Consider the following 22,551-nt stretch of genomic DNA (forward strand, 5'->3'; position numbering starts at 1 on the left):
CTTCATATCAAAGTGTCAAGAAGGTTCCCTACTGAGTAATAATTAAAGGAATAGAAAAAATAAGAAGCCCTACAATCCCTCAGACAAAGTAATATACAGGCTGCCAAGGAAGATGCACCCCAGACTAGATGGATATCCACAGCCACCATCCTCCAGTCCTGCAAGCATATCTCACTTTTTTCCATATGATTCATACATTACCTGGAATTTATCATTTATCCCCAGCGTCCATGCACCATTAGAACACCAGGGGGATCTGTACACAAACACTAAGTTGCACATCATAATAAATTACCGAAGAATGCACCAGCCCTGCATGACCTGTATTGTCCAAAATTACATAGAGACAATACAGTAAAAGTGTATTGTATTTATACAAAGTCGTGGAATGGCTGCTCTTTGCAGAAGGAACAGAGCACTGGGTGAAGAGAGGAAAAATTTGGGTAAACAAACTGATACTCAGCTGTACAAAAACAAGTATTTCAAGTCTATGATGATAAAAGTATTTAATTGTAGAATTACTCCTAGAAGCATTAACCACTAAGAAAAAATAAAACTGCTGTGAAGTCCTGAACAAGAGCAGTACAGCAAAGCTTTTTATATGGTATCTCTTAATGCAATGTACCACAGTACTCTAATTTAGATTTAAAAAAAATTAAAAGAAATACTAAATTTGTGCTAAATAAAGTCTTTTGAATGGTTTTGGCTGTACAGTTGTATAAATGCCACACACAAAGACCCCAGTTATGAGAATGCTGGGATTTGTGGATTAATATCTAAAAAATTATTGAAAAATAAAAGCCACTCCAGGTACTCCTACCAGTAGTTTTTAAGTAGCACTGCCTAAAGGAATTTGCTCAACCTTGATTTTTTTACTAGGAAAGTATAAAGTAGAAAACTTCTGGTTTAGACATTATCCCATCAGTGAGCTGTATTTTAAATACATATACCATGAAGGTTTACTACTGAAGTTCTGCAGTAAAAAAGCTACTTACAAACAGGTTAAAAGAGCTACATTATTACAGAACCCAGGTAATCAGAAAATCACCTGGATAAATGAAGCACTAGCTAGGGTGTGATTGCTCAGCAAGGCTGCACATTGGCAGCTCCAGCTGAAGCCACACTTCAGCCAGCTCACCACCCATAGAAGCCCAGGAGTTCAGAGCTCTGCTAAGCCACAGGTTATTTCTGCTACACTGATCAACCAGCTCCTACCTAGAGACCTCCTTCCTGGACTAAGCCTAATCCTGGTCTCATTCAGACTTAGCTGTGGAAGTACTCATTAGGCTTGTAAGGAGGACAGTACAGGAACAAAGTGAGATACCTAATCTTCTTGTGGAGAAAAAAAACCCGAGAGCACCATCTTCAATACCAGACTGCTAATTTATGTTGTGATTTCATGTTTTACAACTCAATTGGCCAACACTGTGGAAGTGCAGTAACATCGAACATCAGCCTGCTCTATTGCAAAAAACTATTTCAGACCTCTCTCTGCAAAGTAGAATAGTCTGAGATATCACCAATGTATTTCTCATGTAAACATACAGAACCTGTATCAAACCTTCTCTGCCTTGTGCTAATCAGTTTTGCCAAAATTTGGCCACTAACCAGGAACTATGAATTACAGTCAATATAGCAACAGGCCTCCAAATCATAATGGCTCACTCAGAGGAAAGAACAACATTGAAACAGGGAATGATAGTCTCTGTGTAATTTATGGCCATGTATACCCCAGTGTGTATTGAGAGGAAAGATTTCAGATGAGATAAAAGAAAACAGCATTAAAATGCTAAGTCCAAAACCCCTGCACTGAAGAGTTAAGGGAACTCCACAACACAACAGGCACACTGATAAAAAAACCCAGCGTAGCAATGGCCTAGAAAGGCATGAATGCACCAGGCACTTAAAAAAAATTACATAATATTCAACGTTTTCTTTTCACTGTCTTCTTACAGACCAGTTGTGATCTGTATTGCTCTCAGCTTGCCACTTCTTTCTTTCATTCCAATGCTCAAAAGCTGTGCTAAATTTCCCAAGGGCTCATCACTCAGTGAGCAAGCCTGTTCCAATGTGCTAGTGTGTCTGCTGAAATAGCTACTTCCACAAATAAACCACACAAAATTCCTAACAAATCTGCAGTTACAGAAGAAAACAGAAGAATTATTAAAACCAATGAAACATATTAAATAGCTGACCACAGTTTCTACAGTCATTTAGCAGCTACATCACTTGTCATGCAATCAACTGATTTAGGGGGTTTGCAGAATTACATATATTTCTCATTTGTAGAAGTATATAAATCTCCTATTCTTGCATGCTTTCCACAATATATTCCAGAGATTAAACATTGTAAAAAGAGTTAAACTTTGGTGTAATTTTTCATAACAGATTTGGCCATATTTATATATATATAAAAATGTATACTTGACATGAATATTTATATAGCCACACTCTAGAAATGGAAACATTCAGATACTACAGCTCAGCAGAGAGTAGAACTGATGTACACAGAATTTTAAGATCAACAAATTAACTTCTAATATGGAAACAACTCCTGAAAACTATAAACACTTGTCAAAATAAGATTCCTGACAAAGCAGCATGAATCAAGCTGTTAACTGCCTTTGGTTTTGACATTACAAGATGAAATAAAATATAAGACTAAAAGCTAAAATACTTCTTACCTGACCAAAAAAAAAAAATTGCTCCTGCATCATCCTTCTCCTTCCCCTAGCTATTGAAACTGTATTAGTGTTTTGAAAGTACTCCAATTTAGGGGAAAGTATATTTTCCTGAAAATTATTTATCAAAAATGGAATTAAATTCTCTCTGCTACAAAAAGACAACCAACATTTATGTTAATCTTACAAACCACCTAAAATCTTCCACTTCAGAGATGCAAATTCAAGTGAGACAAACAAGAATTTTCCTTCCAACCTGCATGTGACGTGTTCTCACAGAGGCTGTTGGGATTTTTAAACTAGAAAAAAAAAGGTGAAACTTAAGCAGCATGAAATAAAAGAACAGAGGATGCTAAAAAAAATTATAGACAAGGATGGAATTTGACTTAAAGGTACATAATGAGATGGATTTTTTTTTTTTAAGCTGGATAAAGATCTAGCTGCTAAGCTCCTAAGTTCCCAAAAAGCTCTATGGCCTACTTTCTCCACTTGTTTCAAAGTCACGCCAAAAGGGCCAGGCACCTGCCCCGGTGAACAGATTTCCTCAGAGACTGCACATCAGCAGCCTTCTCTCACTCCACAGCACAGGCAATGGCACAGAAATCATGTCAAAGTGGTGCCATAATAAAATGGGAATGTGTGCTGAGGAGCCCTGCCAAACCAAAACCCGGAGCCGCGAGCAGACACCCTCCGTTAATCTCCTCACTGCCATTTCTTCTCTAATCTAATTCACTTCTTCCCAGCATTTGTACTGTTTACCTTTTCATGCCTCCCAAAACAGGTAATACAATTCAATTTTTACAGTCATTTTTACATTCCTATTCCCAGTGATGCAATCACTACCTTGAAAATATTGCTGAGAATTTAAATGAGGTAATTTTGGCAACAAAAAGGCTGCATAGAGATTTTGTATTCTTCTTATACAAATTTGGGGGCAAAGCTGAGTTGGCACCATACCTTCCATGATTTTTGTTTTGTCTAACAGCTTTCTAAATTTAAAAGATAAATGATTTTTCCGAAACTGACTTCATTTAATTTTTGTTTCAAACGCTGTCAACCCATTTCTTTTCAAACAAACCCATAAAGGGAATGGTGTGTTTCTCACATGTTGGATTAAATACATTTGCCTTTTATTAATAATGAAAAAAGTTATTTTTTAGCAATGGAACAGAAAAAAGCATTTCAAACTACCCCCTTAACCCTCTGATTTAAAAACAAGATTAAACAAAAAGTAAAAAGCCTAACACCAAGATCAGCCTTCTGATAGCAATATACCCCAAGGAACCTGACATGTTATATAATGCACTATATGTTTTCTTTGGCTCAGATTCTTTCACCTGTTCTCCCCTGGCATTGCTAGCACTACCAGATGGATCCATTTTAGATTTAATTAATTTACCCTGTCTCCTAGGATTTCCAAGAAGTAAAGCACGGACAAGAACCCTGGTCCTTTCCTTTCTTGGATACAGAAAAAGAATCTAGACAGAGATTTTCCTTTTAAGAACAGAATACAACATCCACAAATAAATATCTCAGGAGAACACGTGCTCAAAGAAGCTAAAAATAGTAAAACCAACAAGCATATGTTTAACTGGGAACCTTCCTAGAGCCTAAAAGTAACATTATTCTTTAAATCCAACGTGGATATGGGAACTCTAAGACTGTGTTTGATTTTTTCTTAATGGCAATGAAGCAGGCATATTCCAAGAGTCTGCATATAAAGTGAATACCATGCACTGCTTGTTGAACTAGACAGAATCCCTCCTTCTTGTCACCAGCCTTCATTCCCTCCACCACATGATTTTTCTCTCCTTAAAAATTCCTCAATATACTACAGGTAAAATTTCATCCCACCCAAATTAAAGCTTTTTTTAAAATTCCTTCTATTCTCTGCTCATGTAAAAAATAAATCTACACAAGAACTTGGATCAGCAGGGCAACTTATAACTACCTGTAGGTCTTCAAAATAGTAACTGCCCTAAAGGACTCATAAACTACATTCCCTTCATAAATTTAACAAAAGGGGTGAATGGATAATTATATCATCTGCTTATCTTAATCACTAGGTTGCTTTACATGGGCTGGGACAAATCAGTTTTTTGACAGTCCTCCTCTCCTGGCTTTCTCCTTATTATCTGCTTTTACAGCATGAGATGCATGGGGCAGAGCATTGCCCCTTGGCCAAAGCTGGTAAGAGGATCTGGCACAACTAAGCCTGCAAAACCAGCTGGCCTCAGCATACTACAACAGAAAAATAGTTCAGATCTTCTAAATTGCTAAGACAAATTTTGAAGGCACAATGCTCCTTATACAGGGTGGAATGTTTCACAATCGTATCCTGGAGGTCTAAGAATGAATTTTCCCACTTGCATAAAATGCTACAAAAAACTTAAGCTTTTTAGCCCTCTAAATAGAACTTAAATGATACAGAAGCACTGACACATAGAACAGGAATTAGTTTTACTTAAAATGTATCAATACAAAACACAAACCAACTTGCATCACTTGTAAGAGATGCCAATTCTCCAAAGTCTGTCTCCGTAGCAGACGTATTGCATCTCTGATATTAAAGCATGTGCACAGCTTTAGCTCCAAATGTCACACAAACTAAACAAGAATCTTAGGTTTTCACCTTCAGAAGTCCAGTGAGATGCTAACTCGACTACATAATCTAATCAAATGCCTGAAGCCAGAGGACAAACAAAAACAACCTAAAATTAAATTCTGCAGACTATAATGATTATTTTAAAAAAATCTTCTATAAATGTAGCATTTGCTACAAGATCCACATTGAATTAAACTTTTTTTTAAATTTAAAATAATTGATTTGTAAGGGTAGGGCTTGTTTAAAAGAAAGAATGAGTCACAGATGTTCTGAGTTGGGAGGGACCCACAGGGATCATTGAGTCCAACTCTCAGTGAATGGCCCCACAGAGGGATTGAACCCACAGCCTTGGTGCTAACGCTGTACTCTGACCAACCCAGCCAATCTCAGTGGCTTTCATCACCTAATTCTTTAACCTGATGGTCTCAGTAATTAGTAGCAAGCAGCCCAATTAACCCAAATAAACTGACAATGTAAAACCAGGCATTCAGGATCCACCATCAATATAATTAAAGGGGTGAAGAACCTATAAATGCACTTCAGCATTTATACCCACAAGACTAATTCAACCCAGCTGCAGGGACTTCAGGCCCATGAACAGGAGGAGCAGATCAGGTGTGCTGATGGAGCTCATCTTCCTACACAGTCTCACCTGAAGGGAATTCACCCAACCATGCCGGGAAGCTGGAGGTTACTTTCAAAAGTTATCTAGCTACATGCTAGAGTTAACAAAACCCTATCCTGCAGAGGACACCATGAAATCAATATTTAGCACGGCAATAATGGAACAACCTCTCTCTTTAAACCTTTCAGCATTCAGTTTTTACCCATTAAAGCATTTCTACTCAGTGAAAAGGCCTTAAAACACATAGAAAGGTTTAGGATGTGGAGCTACCACTACTTACTAGTCAACACTGCTGAGGTACCTTGCAACAAGTCTCACAGTATTAAAGTCTGGATTTATTAGCACTGTCAAACCAGCACCTCAGGACAGTAAGTCCAGTATTGGAAGACTAAATAAAAAAAAAATTCTGCTGTGACAAAACACCTCACTTGGTCTGATGGATTAAAATTGTGTTTAAAAAAACATTGTAAGTGATGTAACTTAACTTCAAGAGGCATTAGATCAAATGAGGTATGGTTTACATTACCTTCATACCAAATCATAATAGAGATGCAAACACCACAAAACGCAGCTTAGGCACCTTCACAGAAATAATCATGCAATCAGACATGCTCTAAACCAAGCTGCTGTGCCCCTACATCTCAGAGCACTCAGGAGCAGCACAGCTAAATGCTGGATGACAGTCTGGAGCTCTGTCAATCACCCAGTCACCTCCAACACACCCACCCACACTCCTTAAATCAACTCACTTTGCAATGTGACCCTCCTCTCAACAAGACTCAGCAACACCCTGGATGATCATTAATGAAGGATTTTAACAATTAGTAACTCAGGAGGTTTGCTTTCTTGCTGCACCTGATGCAAGTGAGGAGTCCCTTCTGCAGTACCCTTCAGCTGCTGCAAGCAGAAATCTTCAAAACTGATTATTCTATAAAAAGTATACAGAAAAGCCTATGACATTCTGTGTCTGCCTTTTTGTTTAAAAAAGTAAAAAGAAAACTTTAAAGAACACAAAACCCAAAGACAAAGAATCACATGGACAGTCAATAAAGACAAAAGTTTGTATAGTTTTATTAAAGCAACTATGGCCACAGAAATTATAACATTTTTAAATAAGAGCATGAAAAGTTATTTTTAACCTGATTTTTATTATAGTTATTTCCAAGAGAAATCAGCTTATAATATCTATTTTTTTTATTACTAGGTATGTATCAACCTCTTAGCTAAAAGAAAATTAAAATTAAGACTATTAGATGTTAATGCAAGAGACAGTATTGCTTTATGGAGCTTTAAAACAGTGCATAACTTTACAAACACTTGACTACCTTCCCCTATATATATACAGAGAAGCCAGGGGATTAAGTAAACCCAACTCAAGTCCAGAATATGATGTGCAAAGTCAACATTAAATTAAAAAAAAATGTTAATGAACAAACATCTATATAGAGAAAAAAGTTTTCAAGAACAATACCTTTTTCTGAAATGAACTGAAACTGACTGAAATCAATTCAGATTAAGATCTTATTAAGATCTTAAATAGAAATTTTGATGTCCAAACAGCTGTTTTGTGCAAGTGATGCGAGTTCCATATATTAACCTAAATAACTGCTGTGTAAGTTTTCTTTAAAAATTATGCATAACTTAATAACAAACATAATACCACAAATTGGAAATAAGAAGAAGCAGACACTTTTTTCTGTCATTCCCAGAATCATTCAGTTGTCTACACAGAGATACCACAGTTTTCCTATTGTACATATCATCCAGGTTAACATTAGAACTTGATCACTTACATCATACAGCCAGAGCTAAAGCTCCACACGTTGGACAGCATTTTCCACTTTTGTAAATTAAAATTTTATTATATCCTAGGGACACATTCCAGCAAAGCAACCAAACTTATTTTTGCAAATATCAAAACCATGACTTTTTTTGTATTGTTTTCTTTCAAGAACAAGAGATCTGTAATACAAATTCAGCTCTTCTAACAAAAAGACACCAGAAGTTACACATCTAAGGCAGTGTCAAAGGAGGAAAACCAGCATTTAGTCAAAAATTTTGTATGGCTTTAAACCAGAAGCCAGACCCACAAAGGGTGAAAGACAAGAAGGAGACTTATAGCTGAGAGTCTTAAATAATATGAAAATAATACAAACATAAAGCTAGTAGTCCCCTGTTTCTGATCCTGAAGGAATCAGAAGCCTTTAGGTGTATTGTATATATATATATATATATATATATAGTACAAGAAAACTAACACCAAATGCTGGAAAAACTTCCCATATAACAAAACCAATCTATCAAAAGTGCATAATCAAAGCATTAAAAAGATCCCTCATGGGGAAAAAGGTTTGCACCGCATACAGACAGACTCTGCAATATTTTCTCCTACCTAAGCTGTTCCTGTGACTAAAAAGAATAGGAGATTTTTGTTCTTCAGTCTTCAAAACCCAAGTGGAGTCTGTCAGCTTCTTTATGAAAGAATACTTTTAGTATGATAACCTAGAAAATGTAAGAACATCACAAACCTTCTGCCTGTTGATCTGCAAACTCACTTTCAAAAAAAGTGATGTCAAATCACTTCTAGCAAAAGGATTCACCTTATTTGAAGCACCTAAAGTGCTCTGCACCTACTAGCACCACCATAGGTCACAGAGTGCCCCAGTAACCCATTCCAATTTCTGTCCTACAGAATATCTGTGCTTAATCCCACCTAAAATAAACTGAACAGCGTTTATACTAGAAAACTTACAAGATGCTTAAATAAAGAATCGTTCTAATACATTTCTCTTTATTTTTGCAATATTAACATCACCATTTTCAAACAGGTTTTTTTTTGACATATCTGTATCAATGTTTTCCCTGTACTTAAAATAGAAAATTAATCCAACACCAGTAATGCTAATCTCCCTACTACTAATAATAATAGTAATAGCATATTAAAAGTGAGTCACCTTTTTAGTTGAAAAAAAGAAGAGCTAAGCATTAGATAAAAATGTAAAAGATACCATGAAAAATGAATGAAATATACCCAAGTATGCCAATATTTAGTCATGATTTTCTTGGACAAAGGGGAAGCAAAACTGTAGTATAAATTTATTCTATAAAGAGCAATACAAAAACAACATGGTAGACCTGTATTTAACAGTTACAGTGATAAGCTGTTCAGTTGTCTGTGTGATGCTGCAGTTGTTGATGAGGTTACAGTACTCCTCCCCATTTCTGTGTCCTAGTTTAGGGTATTTTCTCCACTCTATGTTACCACTTCTGATACTTAAGTTAGGTAGTGAAGCTCAAGACATGCAAAAAGGTTTCCAGGTCTCAGGGCTGCAGCTGCACATGTGTCTGTTCTGCAGGTGATCCATGGGGCAAGGGACCTCTGCCAGTTCCACTAAATGTGCCCTTACTGCAGTTCTAAAAAAAGAGCCAATATTTACCATTGCAAACATCAGCTTGCAGGAGAGACGCCCTTATTATCAGCCATTCAAGCACTCAACTTTTGATTCCCCAGGGGAGCCTGGCAGAAGGTATAATTCTTGACTGGAATAGAAACATACCATGTGTGACTTTTAAATATTATGTTTCTAATGTTGAAATCTCAGACATGATGACCATAAACCAAGTAAATACAACTTGCTACAATAAAAGAAAAAAGCTTTTAAAAGCTTAAAATGTTAATATTAGAATATTATTTTTTTTGAAAATCTGATTCATCTAGGACACTGTGAACATCTAGGCCTGAGTCCAAAGCCATTGAAGTTATTAGGACTGCTTCCCTCTATTTCAACAGACCCTGGATAACTCTCTCATTTCTGTACCTCTCAAACAGACAAATACATGCAATATATCATCTCAAAGCAAAGGAACTTAACACATTTCAGTGGCAGCACATTCATTTAAACAGAGCCATGGATACTATATATGGAAATGAAGAGTTCCTCTCAAAGATGCAAACCCGATGTATTCTCAGGCTATGAATACCATCAGGATTCAAAATGGGCCCTTCCTGACCAGTATGTCTCTGACAGGCGTGGAAGATAGGTATCATTCCTTCTCATTTACTCAGACCCTGCTGCTTTTCCACCCTCCACTCTCACCCAGGGTGACCTGTGTGTCCTGGACAAAGTGCCCACACTGACAAACCAGGAGGTCTAATTTGGAACTGGTGTATTTAGCCCTGTGTAATTTTGCATAAATGCCAGTGTAGTCTTGTGATCTAACAGAGTTTTGCACTCACTTCCCAGTCAGGCATTGTATTCCTGCAAGGAGCAGGGAGCTGGACTCAGTGATCTTTATGGCTCCCTCCCATCTCAAGCTATTCTGAGATTCTAAACCTTCAGCCATATATTAGCATATAAACCCATTACAGAAACACAGCTTTTTAAAGTGTAGCTCCTTTCCCTCTGCCACTAAAATCATATGTGCAGGAGAAAAATATTTTTTAACCATTAACACCCACACAAAATGTTTCAGCTATCTTTCCCTTAGAAAACCTCCACAAGCTGCATTCACTGTGCTCTCCTCAGACTTCTGATAATTCCTAATTTTCATACATGTAAAATATACACAGTTTTATGCAACGTGACAAGGTATGTTTAGTAGAACCAAAGGGTACCCTGTCCCCCAATTTCATCTAGTGTTATTTTCACGTTTATACCTCCACAGCGACTGCTGCCCTACCAACTTCACACTACAGGATGCCTTGCTGCTGCTGAACTACACCCTGATCCTGCTGAGGAATTATCACCAGCCAGCCCTGAAATTCATATAAACTTTTGTCACTCCGAGTTGGATTCCACAGGAGAGCCAATCTCAGAAGGAATGCTTGACTGCTGCTCTGTGCTGCACCTGACTAGAGATTACAGCTTCTTTGTAGGATTTGTCCCAGGAAGGACACTCAATGACTAAGATTCACAATCCACTTTCTTTCACTAATACAGGACATACAAGTACCATCATTGCTGGTTTTAATTATAATCATTAGATCCTGTCCCTGCAGAGATTATACTTAGGGCTAGTGCTCTCTAAATGTTCAGTGATTCTGTCTCTGGGGCTGGAAACTGCCCTCATTCTGCAATCAGAAATCCCAATGCATCAAAACTGAGTACATGGATCAGTGTTACTTAAAAGCTTTTTGTTTGCTATTACAGGCATTTCTTCTATGGAGCTAAACTGGGGGGAAAAAAAAGTGAAATCTAATGGTTTTCAACCAGCACTTATGGATTTGCAAACGTGAGACTTTCAAGTTCTTTTTGCATGCAGATGTTCCCCTTAAAGGTATGTGCTGCAGAGCCTTGAAAATAAGTATGATGATTTTGGTTAAGAATGTTTGGTTTACGGGTTAAATCCTTGTCCCCACATTCTCTTTTCTGCATGCAGAAACCTATTTTAGCATGTGTTTATAAAATGAGAAATCCTTCCTAAGCTCCAGAGAGCCAGAAGTACCTTCCCTTTTCAGAGCATGAAAGCAGCAGCATGCACCCCTCCACAGCAGCGCCCATCCCTGCGTGTAGAAACGCCACCTGCAAAGGGCTGCGAGCACCTTCTGTCTCAGACCTTGGCCTCTCCACCACGGCCACCTCTCAACTGGCAACCTGTCTGGGGAGGCTCTCAGGGGGGGATTGGGTGCAGACCACCTGACAGCCATGGGACAGGAAGGCCTGAGCCAGGCCGTGCATGTGACCGAGCACAAAATGTGTTACAGCTCCCGCTAATCCCCTGAGCCTCCCAGTTGTTCACCACACGCTGCTGCCCAGCTCATCCTCGCCAGAGTCAAGGTGAGGATTCCACGCACAGATTGAAATGAAGGGCTCTCCTGCATTGTGTGTCCACACGTGTCCTCCAGTGGACACTCCAACCTTCCTCAACAGAGCGTGCCTCAAATCCTTTTCTTCATTTGAGAGGACGTTTATGCAGGTATTGCTCAGAAACCAACAAGCCTCGCCCACGCTAGAGCCAGCTTGGAATGAATGCTGCTTGTTTTATGGACAACTTAAATTTTTCCACTTACAAGTTTTCTCAGGCTCTAGAATTCTGGGTTGAAATTCTTAACTTTTCAAAGATGACTTCTGCAAATATTGTATTTCCAGCAAAACCACGTTTTTTTCTGTTCAAAACAAATGTGAACCTTGCTTGGTTTCTACTGAGTAAAAAGCACTGCGTAACTTACTATATTTCAAAAATTTGTAGACCAAGGTCAAAGAAGGGCTTTTAAGTTGAGGCTAACAACTGCTACCTATAATCATAATTTCATTTGATATGTGTACAAGTCCTGGGTTGTGGGGAGGAAAAGCTCTTCCAAAACACTGAAAGCATCACAATAAGGATTCTACCTGCCAGAGCCCGATGACATAAGGTCTGTAAGAGGCACCCTTGACTGGGGACCCAAGGAGCAGCAATAAAGGGTCTGGTATCATATTCTTCAAAAGGAAACAAATTCCATTTGATTCTGCACTGACCAGCTCCAGGAGCTGACTGTGCCCCAAACCTGTACTCTCTCATTCCGCTGCTCCTTCTTCATGGTTTTAGAGTTTGTCCAAAGCCATAACAGATAATGTCAGCAGAAAATGCCCTCCAGGAGCATAGAAAATGTAGAGGCAAATCCATATAATCAAAAGACCTATAGATTGTACAATATGCATTTAGCCCCTCTGTGTACATTACCATGCATATTCATTTTATTTTTCTGCTGTTACCACAAAGAAGAACAACTAATGTCAGTGTCCAACCCAGTGAAGTTTAATCTCACATTCTACTTTTCATACACAAACAGAAATTAGTTGGTCAAGGGAGAAAAAACAAACAATGACCAGACAAGTTCTTTAGCAGTATCTAAGCACTACTAAAAATGTAGATGTAAACACTGAGAAGAAAAACAGCATTTTTCAAGGCTGGTTGCAAATAGACTGTAGCTAATTTTGAAAAATCGCATCTAAAATTATATACCATATTAAATAAAGAAATACAAGGGCTCTGATAGTAATGACTGTCACACAACATGAAACTGACAACAAAGGTAAAGATTTACATTTTCTGGACAGTTTTTTTTTAAATGCCAATTCACAAAGCAAGCATGGAGCATGAAAATCCTAAACCTTCAACAATCATTTTTAGTACACGATTAAGAGTCACGTTCTATTCATATACAATTACATAAATTAGACACGGAATTTTAAGGGACAATGTTGATGATTCTGTTAGCTGTTTTCATATTCTTGACTTACAGTATCTTGACTTTCTTATCTCCAAGGGGAAAAAAATTAATGAAATTTCATACCACAAAGTAATAAACTGTTTATATCATGGTTTTAAATTCCAGCTTTAAATTAAATGAGTTGAAGAGCAGGATACTCCAAACAAACCACACTCTAAATCCTTCTACATAGTCATAAAAAGTTTTACATCCCAAACAATCATCAACAAATTCATGGAATACAATGTCATGCTTAGAATATAGCAGGGAGAAGAAAAACGAAACTTTTTTGCAGTTCTTTGCAATAACAGATACAGACATGAGTGTCAGCAGAGTAACTCTGAATTATTCACATATATATGTGAATTATTCAATAAGAGGCCACAGAAAGTAGACATGAGGAAGATTTCTTTTAGCTCTCTCACTGGGACTGCTCTTTATGTAGATAGGGAGATGATGCTGGACAGCCCAACTCCCCTGCAACCTGTGGAGCAGCAGAAGAGGCAGCAGAGGAAAGGAAAGCTCCTAACATGCAGAAAACTTCTTCAATCCTGCAGTAGGAGGAGCTACTTCTTCCAAAACTGCTTTTATATCAGGCCAAATAGAGTCAACACAGCATATATACGCATTCACAGCTCTCTCCAGCAGCCTCGGCAGCTTTTCCCAACTCACCAAGCAACCAAGTATGAGCTTGATAACAGCAAAGTTTCAGATAATTCCAGTTCCTTCAGTTAGCCTTTATACCCTGAATACTAGAAAAGTGTTTTGCAATAACTAGTTATAACTAACGTCCTTGCATACACAGAAATCCCTCCAATTCCCCATTTTATCGTATAAGGAATGCAGGATCAGCCCTTGAAATTCTTCTTTGCCAGAGTCTTGAAAATCCTTGTAAGTGGAACAAATAGGATCTAAAAGGAGACATATATCTCCCCCTACCTGCAGAGCCCTTTATCCTCCTGCCCCAGGGAATGACATTCATGGAACTACTTCAGTCTCAAAGATGAAATAAACTGAAATCTTACAACCTGCCATAGCCATAGTACATCAAACTGTTGGGACTGGAAGTGTTTGAACCCCTCAACAAAGCCTATTACTAAACTGCCACATTTAGCCCAAGAGGTTTTAAAAACAATTTGCACATATCTTTCTATACTGGTTAAGAAATGACTGATCTGCTTTAACTGACTGTGTCCCAGTGGTGGACTATCTGATCAACAGCACCCATCAAGGAACCATGCATAGAAGTCTGCGTACAAGCCTGTAACTTTTTACTCTCTCAAGGGAAGAAGCATGAGGTAATAACAAGGTAATAACACGCAGATTTTTCTTTTTCCTCAAGATCCCTCAGAGCCTTTGTACATTTGTCTCATTCCGTGGAGGCAGAAATGCTAAATACACAACAAAACCAAAGCTTAAGTCTTCACTACTCACCCTTCCTTGAAAATTGACTTTTACTGCTGTAGGAAACAGTATCTTATTATCACAAATTCATTAGAGCTGTGTCATCATATCTGGCTAGCACCTCTCTAAGAAAGTTCAGGTTTGGTTTTGAATGAAAAAAAAAAAAAGCCTATAGAAAAGTAGTGCTGCCTGATAGAATTCCTGACACTTAAGGCTGACTTAAAAGCTTTTATTCCTTAACTTTAGCAATCACTCCTTCCATAGACAGGCCAAGCCCACTGTAAGAGTTTAACTTCCAACTGGAATGTGGAGGTTCATTTAGGCAACCCAAACTACACAACAAACATCAACTTCTCATGCTCTAACTTTGTTCCTGGTTTCCCCTAAATGCTGGGCCCTCCACAGAGCTGGTGAATGTGCTGTGTGTTTAGGGGGGAGGGGACAGGAGAAAGGGGAAGACAGCTCACTGTACGTCAAAGCAAACCAGCAACCTAGCAACCATATATTAAAAGGTGTGTGTGTTTTTGTGGGTGTCTGTGTGCCAGGAATAACTGAAGCAGATATTATTCCATTTGTAATTCAAAAAATGTGAAAAGGGAAGGGGAGAAACTCCAGTTGCTGGTCTATTTTGGGGTCTGTCAAAATCCACTTTCACAATACAGAGTGGTAACAATTTGGATCTCATTTTTCGTAATCAAAAACGAAAGTCTGGACTTGAGCAAGTTCTTAGCTTTGGTTTGAAAATAGACCCTTCAAAGCAGAAACTGAACTTATTTCACATACTATGCTTTCTTCCAGCTGGAAATAAGCAAAAACCAAAGGGGCAGAAAGGCTGCCTCAAAGACTTCACACTTAGGTTAAGAGAATACTTACAAATGTACAGAATACTTCCAGATAGATACACTTAATTTAACAAACAGAAATGTCAAAGATTCCCAGGGAATGGAACTAGCTTTATAAAGATTCACTTGAGTGAGAAATTGACCCTTTCAATTCTACCGAAGTTTCTCATTCCACAAGGCAACTGAGAGTTTAGATCAGGATATGCAAGCTCCCACCCCATCGCATGCGGCCCCAAGGGTGCACATAAACTTCTGATCTGCCCCGTCCCACTTCACAGCATGTGCCTCTCGGGCAGGGTGAGTGTCGCACAGCAGGTCTAACTTTCGTGCCACCAGAGGAAAACGAGAAGGGGGAGCGGGGAGGCGCCTCGGGACTGCACCCACCACCTCACCCTCCAGCTACACTGCCCACGTTGCAGCTCCCAGCAGCCCTAAGCCAAGAGCAGCCAGCACAGTGCCATCAGCAGCCCTAAGCCACCTCGCCCAGGTGTCCTGCTCTACGAGGCTGGGCTCCTGCTCCTCCTCAGCACCACCACCGCACCAAACCACCACCGACAGAAAGAGGGGAAGGGAAGGGAAAGGGGGAGTTACCTTGTTTTTGACCCCGCAGTGGCAGCAGACAGTCCACAGGTACTTGAGGGTCCTCCACAGCAGGATGATAAACAGTCCCCCAAAGAAAGTAACCATGGATGAGGCGAGGAAAGCCCACCACATGCGCTGTCCGCGGCTATCGCAGGGCACCTCCATGGTCACCGGGATGATGAGCGCATCCATCTTGGGCACATTGACGGGGGAGGAGGACGAGTCTGTGTTGAGATTGTTGGCGTTGATATTGTTACTCATTCTAATGCCGCTGCCGCTGCCGCCCGGGTAGGAGCCGCCGCCGCTGCCATTTGCCATAGCTAACAGCGAGCCGGGCGCGCAGGGGCTTCCGAGAGCTCCTCCCGCCGCCAGCGCCCCCCAAAAAGCCCATCACCAGCCATATTGCTGCTGCTGCCGCCGCTGCTCAGCGGGGAACCATAAGGAGAGTAATAAAAATTAAAAAAGCCCCCAGTCAAAACAAACAAACAACCAAACCAACCAACGAAACAAAAAAAAAAAAAAAAAAAAAAAAAAAAACCACAACAAAAAAAACCAACCAAACAAAAAAAAAAAAGCAGGTGAAGAAAAGCGACCGCACAATTCCCGGATCCCTCTCGGGAGCCGACAGGCCGGTGAATTCCGAGCGTCCTCTTTGTACGGCGAAAATAATATTAAAAAAAATTTAAAATAATAATAAAAATATAGTCTCCTCCTCAGATTCCCACCCCTTCCTTCTCCCGCATACACAGCCCCTACCCCGCCCACCCCCAAAAAAAATCATCCACCACCACCACAAACTGATGCCTCTGAGCGTCTCTCCGAGATACCCAGCGCTGCGACCCCGCTGGCCTCAGCGGGGATCCCTCACTCAGCCTCCGCCGCGGATTCTCCCAGAGGTGGTCTCTTATTATTGTTATTAGTCTTTAACTTGTTATCAGCGATACTCAGTCACCCCCTCCCCGCGCACCCTCCTCCTCCTCCTCCTCTTTCAAGTCCAGCCCCTTCCTCTCTTCTTCCCCCCTCGGTGCCAGCAGCAGCCTCCTGTGGCTCCTAATTCATCCTCCGCTGGCCCATCTGTGCGTGCGCTGCCGCTGCCGCCGCCTCCTCGCCCATCCTTCGGGAGCTCCCTCCAGGGCCCGGCTGTCGCTCAGGCTGTTGCTCCCACACGCGCAGCGGCGCCGCCGGCGCCCGCCCCTCCCTCTGTGCCGCCGGGGGACGCGACGGCCCCGCGCCCGCAGCCGCGGCCGCTCCGGGAGCGCATCAAAGGCCCCGCGGGCCGGGGGTGCCGGGCGGGCCGGGGGTGCCGCGCTGCCGCTGCCGCCGGGGTGGGGGCGCCGGCTCAGGCGGGCTCCCGACGCCCCATGGGCAGCGCTCCCCGCTCCGCGCCCGCTCGGTCCAGCTCGCGGCGCCGCCGAAGCGCCGAGCGCCCGCTCCGGAGGGGACGGCGAGCCGGGAGCGGGGGCTGTGTGCCGAGACGGGCGCTGTGTGCCGAGACGGGCGCTTCACAGGTGGCGGCGAGGCGGTGTCCGGCCGCGCCGGGGAGCTGCCGGTCCAACAAGTCCCGCCGGCCCTGGCGCGTCCATCGCCGCCGCGCCGCGCTCTCCGCAGCCGCGGTGGGGCGGGGGCAGGCGGCAGCGGCCCCCCCGCGCCGGCGGTGCGCGGGGCCGGTTCGGAGGATGTCATGACGCAGCGGCCAACGCACGGCGCAGTCACGGCCCCGGCCCCCGCAGCCCCGCCGGGCCCCCGCGCCCATCGCCCGCACCCCTCGCCCGCCGCGCAGCGCGGCACCGCGGAGAGCGCGACCCCTCCGCAGGGGCGCCCTCGGGGGCGGCGGGCCCGGGGCTGCAGCCGGGGGGCAGCGGGGGAGGGAGGGAGGGAGGGAGGGAGCGGGGCGCGCTCGGGGCTCGCAGGAGGCGGTTGAGCTGCAGCAGCAGGTGCCCGGGGATGCGCACGGCGCGGGAGGGGGGAGCTGGCATGGAAACGCGCTAAGGGAGCGTGAAATAAACATCGGGGACCGCGGCGTGGGTTTTTCCGCTGAAGGCATTCGTGGCTTGTCTTTAATTGACACGGGCAAGTACCGCAAATGCTCTGCAAACACGCCGTAAATTGCCGCACATCCCAAGAACATTCCTGAATTTAACCCTTAGGAATGTAAATAGCAATTTTAAATGACACCTTTGGGGAGGATGGGGGTGAAAGGGAAAGCCAGCAAGGAAATCTGGATAGTCATCTCCTACTTTTTTTTCGGATTCACATTGAAAAGCAGAGAAATTCATATGTCTATATGTGTATTCATTTATACATAAATCAAAATCTCTGTTTGGCACATGGTCTGCTCACTGGGTTGTCTGTACAAAGTATTATGCAGATCCTCTTGACATCTTTCCAAGGGTAAAATACAGCAGGCTTTGTGTGCGTGACATTCCCCCATCTTATCTAGTTGCTATACCAGCAGAGAACCACCATTATGAAATAGTAATCTCTTAACCTTTAGTAGTAGTAGTGTCTGTTTCTGCATCTGCCAGGGGCTTGTTTGTTTCTGTTTTCTACTTAAGTGAAGGTAATGAGATTTTATGAGTTCCCAAAGCTTTTTATGGGGCTCTCTAACCCTTTCACCCCCACTTTTTTCAGGCAATAACACCACTGTGCCTGAGTTCATCATGATGTCTCTTTCCAGTCTGCCCCTCCAGTCTGTTCCTTCAAGAAAAGGCTTCCTTTTCCCAGAAGGGTTTAATAGGTCCTCTGAATAGAGAAGGCATTTGATAATGATACAGAAGTGTATACAGGTAAGAGAAATGCCACATTACTTTTTCCGAGAGAAAAACATTCAGTTACAAAGCAGACGTGAAGCAGGCCATTCCCAGGAAACTATTTGGTTGAGAATTTCTAGATGTAGAAAACTAGTCAGATTGAAAAGAAACTGCCTGTCACAGCTGCCACATGCAAGCCCAGACTGCACTGCCACAGCTGCTGCTCCCTCCCATGGCTTTTCTTTACCAACCCTCCCCACAGCTAGAGAGCCACCTGGACTGCAAAGTGTTGCCATGACAGGATCGCACAACCTTGGGTCCTGGGCTCAGAACCTGGTCCTCATGGTCATTGCTCGGCAATCCTGTGAGGAGCACCCTTTTCACAGCTGCACACACGCCCAGGGATCCTTTTATCCATCAGCAAACACCAGGAGTGGAACAAGGGCAGGAGCATCGTAACACAGGCACTTGATGTCTGATCTTCAGAAGTGCCGGGTACTTACAGGCACTTTTACAGCTAATAGAAACTACAACCCTGTGCACCTTGAAAGATGAGGACAATGAAGAGCAGCCGCACAGCATATCCCAGGGAAGGCTTTTGCATGGTGGGATTTCTTCCATACTCTGCTCTGGCAGATAACAAGAGCTGAGTCTCTGAAGCCATGGCTGTGGCACACATCCCCTCTTGCTTTGTTTGAGAGGGCCCAGAAGATTTGACAGATAGGCTGGAGTCTGAAAATCCATTTTCTTGCTTTATGCATTCAGAAGGTATGAGTTAAAAAGTATTTATTGGACTCAACACTGCTGCAGCTGAGCAGTGCAGACACTGTTTTCACGAGCACTTCAGATTCAAACAGGATCATCATGCACCTCTAAAATATCATTCCCATAATACTGTACCCCCACATAGCCAAGATGGTCCTAAAGACTCTGACTAAAGCAAAGCAAGTGCACCACAAAATGTAGTCTGTATGTTCAAATAATTTGATTCAAACATGTTCACACAGAGTTTACTTGTAGATTTGGACAAGGATAGGAGATTTATTGTTATCACTTGTTAAAGGCTGCTTTAAAGTTCTGGTGCTCAAAAATTATTTGTAAACCAACCAACACATACAGTAGGAGTCCTAGTATATAAATTTCACTCTATATATCCAGGGGAAAACCTTTTGTTTTATCCATATAAACAAAACTTTTATTTACATAAATATGGCTCAGTTCTACAAATATTTACCGTGAAACTCGCACTGAAAAGTAAATATTGATATCAATTGGTGAGACTTACCTTACCAGTTGAAAGTTTCCTTACTAGGAAATATCTGCAAAAGACAAAGCCAAGTAGGTAACTTTGAATTTTGTTCACCCATTCATAGTCAGAGGTAAAAATGATCCTTAAATGAATATCCCTTCCATTAAATTCCATTTGAGCTTGCTCCTTTATGAATAAAGAAAGGCCAGCTTTCCAGTGCAGGCTCTGTAAAGCAGAGTTTGAGAAAGCCCCCTGGGGCTGTATGCTTCATTTACTGAGGCAACAACTCCATTTCATGTTGCCTTCAGACTAAACAAGATTTTCAAGCTCTGCATCCTGGAGAGATCTATTCCAAACAAACAGAAAACTTCAATGGATTTGTTTTCAGATTAGTTGTCTATTTAATATTTCACTCAAGAGCTCAAAATTTACTTTGTTAACAGTACTATTTACAGAACAAAACAAACGCTGTGCTGACCTGTGTTTTTCCTGTTCTTACCATGTAGCATAGTCCAGGACACAATCATGCCTACTCAATGTAGTTCAGGAGGATTTGGTTCCAGAAAGCAGTGTTTTAGCAGCAAGGGAATGACTCCTCTTTATGTAAAACAGTTCCCTCTTGTGGATATTCTGTGCAGAGTATCACAGAAGTATTTAAAATATTCATCAGTCCTGGATCTTTGCAATTAAAACCCCCAACTCTGTTCATCAATTTCCCAAACCCCTTGGCATTCTTGATTTTAGCAATTAAATATGTGAGGAAGAACAAGCTATTGCATTTAATCATAATACAACTTGCTCAATTCCACATTATCAATAACAAATTATTTAATAAAGTGCAATAAACATAACAAGCTAAATAAAGTTGCATAACTGTACCTATATGAGTCAAGTGCAAATCACAGTGGGGCTTTTTATTTTGCTTATATGAGGAAACTTTCCACACATTCCATTAAGAGAAACCATGATTAAAAAACAAGGAAAAGATACACTATTTAAAGAAAAGAGGCAGTAATGGCAAAGCAGTCTGGGTTTCCAAGGATCCATGTACTAAGTACAGAAGACAAAGAAACTCTGGAATGATAAATCTTTCAGTTAAAACTAGAGTCCAGGCAAGTGGCACAGCTTCACTGGTGACACAATATTGCACCAGGGATTAATTTGGCATGGCAGTTAGGGAAAAAAAAAAACAACGCATGAATGGAGTAACAGTGTGAAGATTTATGTGTTCTCTAAATGATGACTACATTATACAAACAATACATTTTTTCTTAAGAAGAATAATGTGAGAGAATAAATGTGTACTCCCCAGTTCTTCCTAATGGCATATATGGTCTCACTGAATCCATGTAAATGACAGAAAACATTTGCATGTTATTAACCTGAGGGAAATTATATTTAAAAAGGCTAAAAGCCTTTATATATACCCTAAACTTGCTTAGCACAATGTATTTGTTAAATGGTTATATATAAAGCCTTCCTGAACCTTGATTAAAGGTACAGAGTAAATGTTAAAGAGGCAGCTTAAGGGTCAGTAAAGGTATATACATTCAAGGTTAAAAACCCCAGAGTTCCAGTGGTTTGTGTCCAACAGCCTCCTTCACATTTTTGTTGTCCCTATAGAATACACCATTGAGTTTTATGTAACATCAGTAGCTGTGGCAGGGCAAGCACTTACACACAGAAATAGCATAAAATAATAATAAAAGTACTTCTAGTCAAGAGGCTAGGTTTGTCTTTCTGAGGTCAGTGGGGCACTTGGTCTTGACTTCAAATGCTGGAGACCCACTGTCAACCAGACTCCAGATATAAGCACAGATGTCTTGCATAATTAATTTTGAGCCTCACTGTAATACTATTCCTTACTATTCCTACTTTTTCTTGAGAACAAAGTGAAAACTAATGCATTTGTAGTGATTAGATGGATACTGGAACAAAATCATATCATGAAATAATTCTGGGATTCTTGTTGCAATGCAAAATTGTTGCTGTCTGAGATGCTGATGTAAAACACATTGGATCTACTGTCCTTGTATTAAAAACTCAAAAGAGGAAATTTTAGCCGGTGATTATACCAATATGCACATAACTATATATTTGCACATGGCAAATTATTATCTTCAGCATTTGCTTTTTTCATAGAATTTAGACAACCTATTTCAGCATATATTAATTGAAAATTCTGTTTAGTTTACTTTCTATCTGCCCAATCCCTATTCAAAGACTGAAGTACATATTTAGCATGATAATATATTGCACACTGTAACAGCTTCTTATCAAAGTACTTTGCAAATAGGAATATATTCAACCTCATCACATCTCTCTGTAACTGTATACGTGAACACTATTCTTGGCAGTGAGGTTATGTAACGATTTCCTTGAATTAGTTAAAACTTTTGTATTGAGATCTATTTTGGCACTTAACCCTGGCAAAATCCTCCAGCTGGCAGGACAAAGGCATACCTCAGCAAAATGCTTTAATGGGTCACCCAGTCATTCAGAGTGATCATCTCCAGAGTACTGGAACCCTTGCACTCAATCCAGCCAAATAATATATTAAAGAAAATCCCTTGTTCATGCTAATCCATATGGTATGAATAGAAATTTAATTCAAATTAATA

At 41.1% G+C, this 22,551-nt stretch overlaps 1 protein-coding gene across 29 annotated transcripts in view; it reads right to left on the reverse strand.

Moving 5' to 3' along the window:
* The window catches only part of KCNMA1 (potassium calcium-activated channel subfamily M alpha 1), a 415,621-nt gene extending 399,181 nt beyond the window's left edge, over positions 1 to 16,440 (reverse strand). For all 29 annotated transcript variants that reach the window (XM_066554104.1, XM_066554103.1, XM_066554096.1 and 26 more), the window contains exon 1: positions 15,941 to 16,440. In XM_066554104.1, coding sequence (XP_066410201.1) covers positions 15,941 to 16,249 — 309 coding nt within the window. In that variant the 5' untranslated portion in view covers positions 16,250 to 16,440. The remainder of the gene's footprint in view (positions 1 to 15,940) is intronic.
* Between the last annotated feature and the right edge of the window lie 6,111 nt (positions 16,441 to 22,551).

Source organism: Molothrus aeneus, chromosome 8 (genome assembly GCF_037042795.1).
Source record: "Molothrus aeneus isolate 106 chromosome 8, BPBGC_Maene_1.0, whole genome shotgun sequence".
Classification (NCBI taxonomy): Eukaryota; Metazoa; Chordata; class Aves; order Passeriformes; family Icteridae; genus Molothrus; species Molothrus aeneus.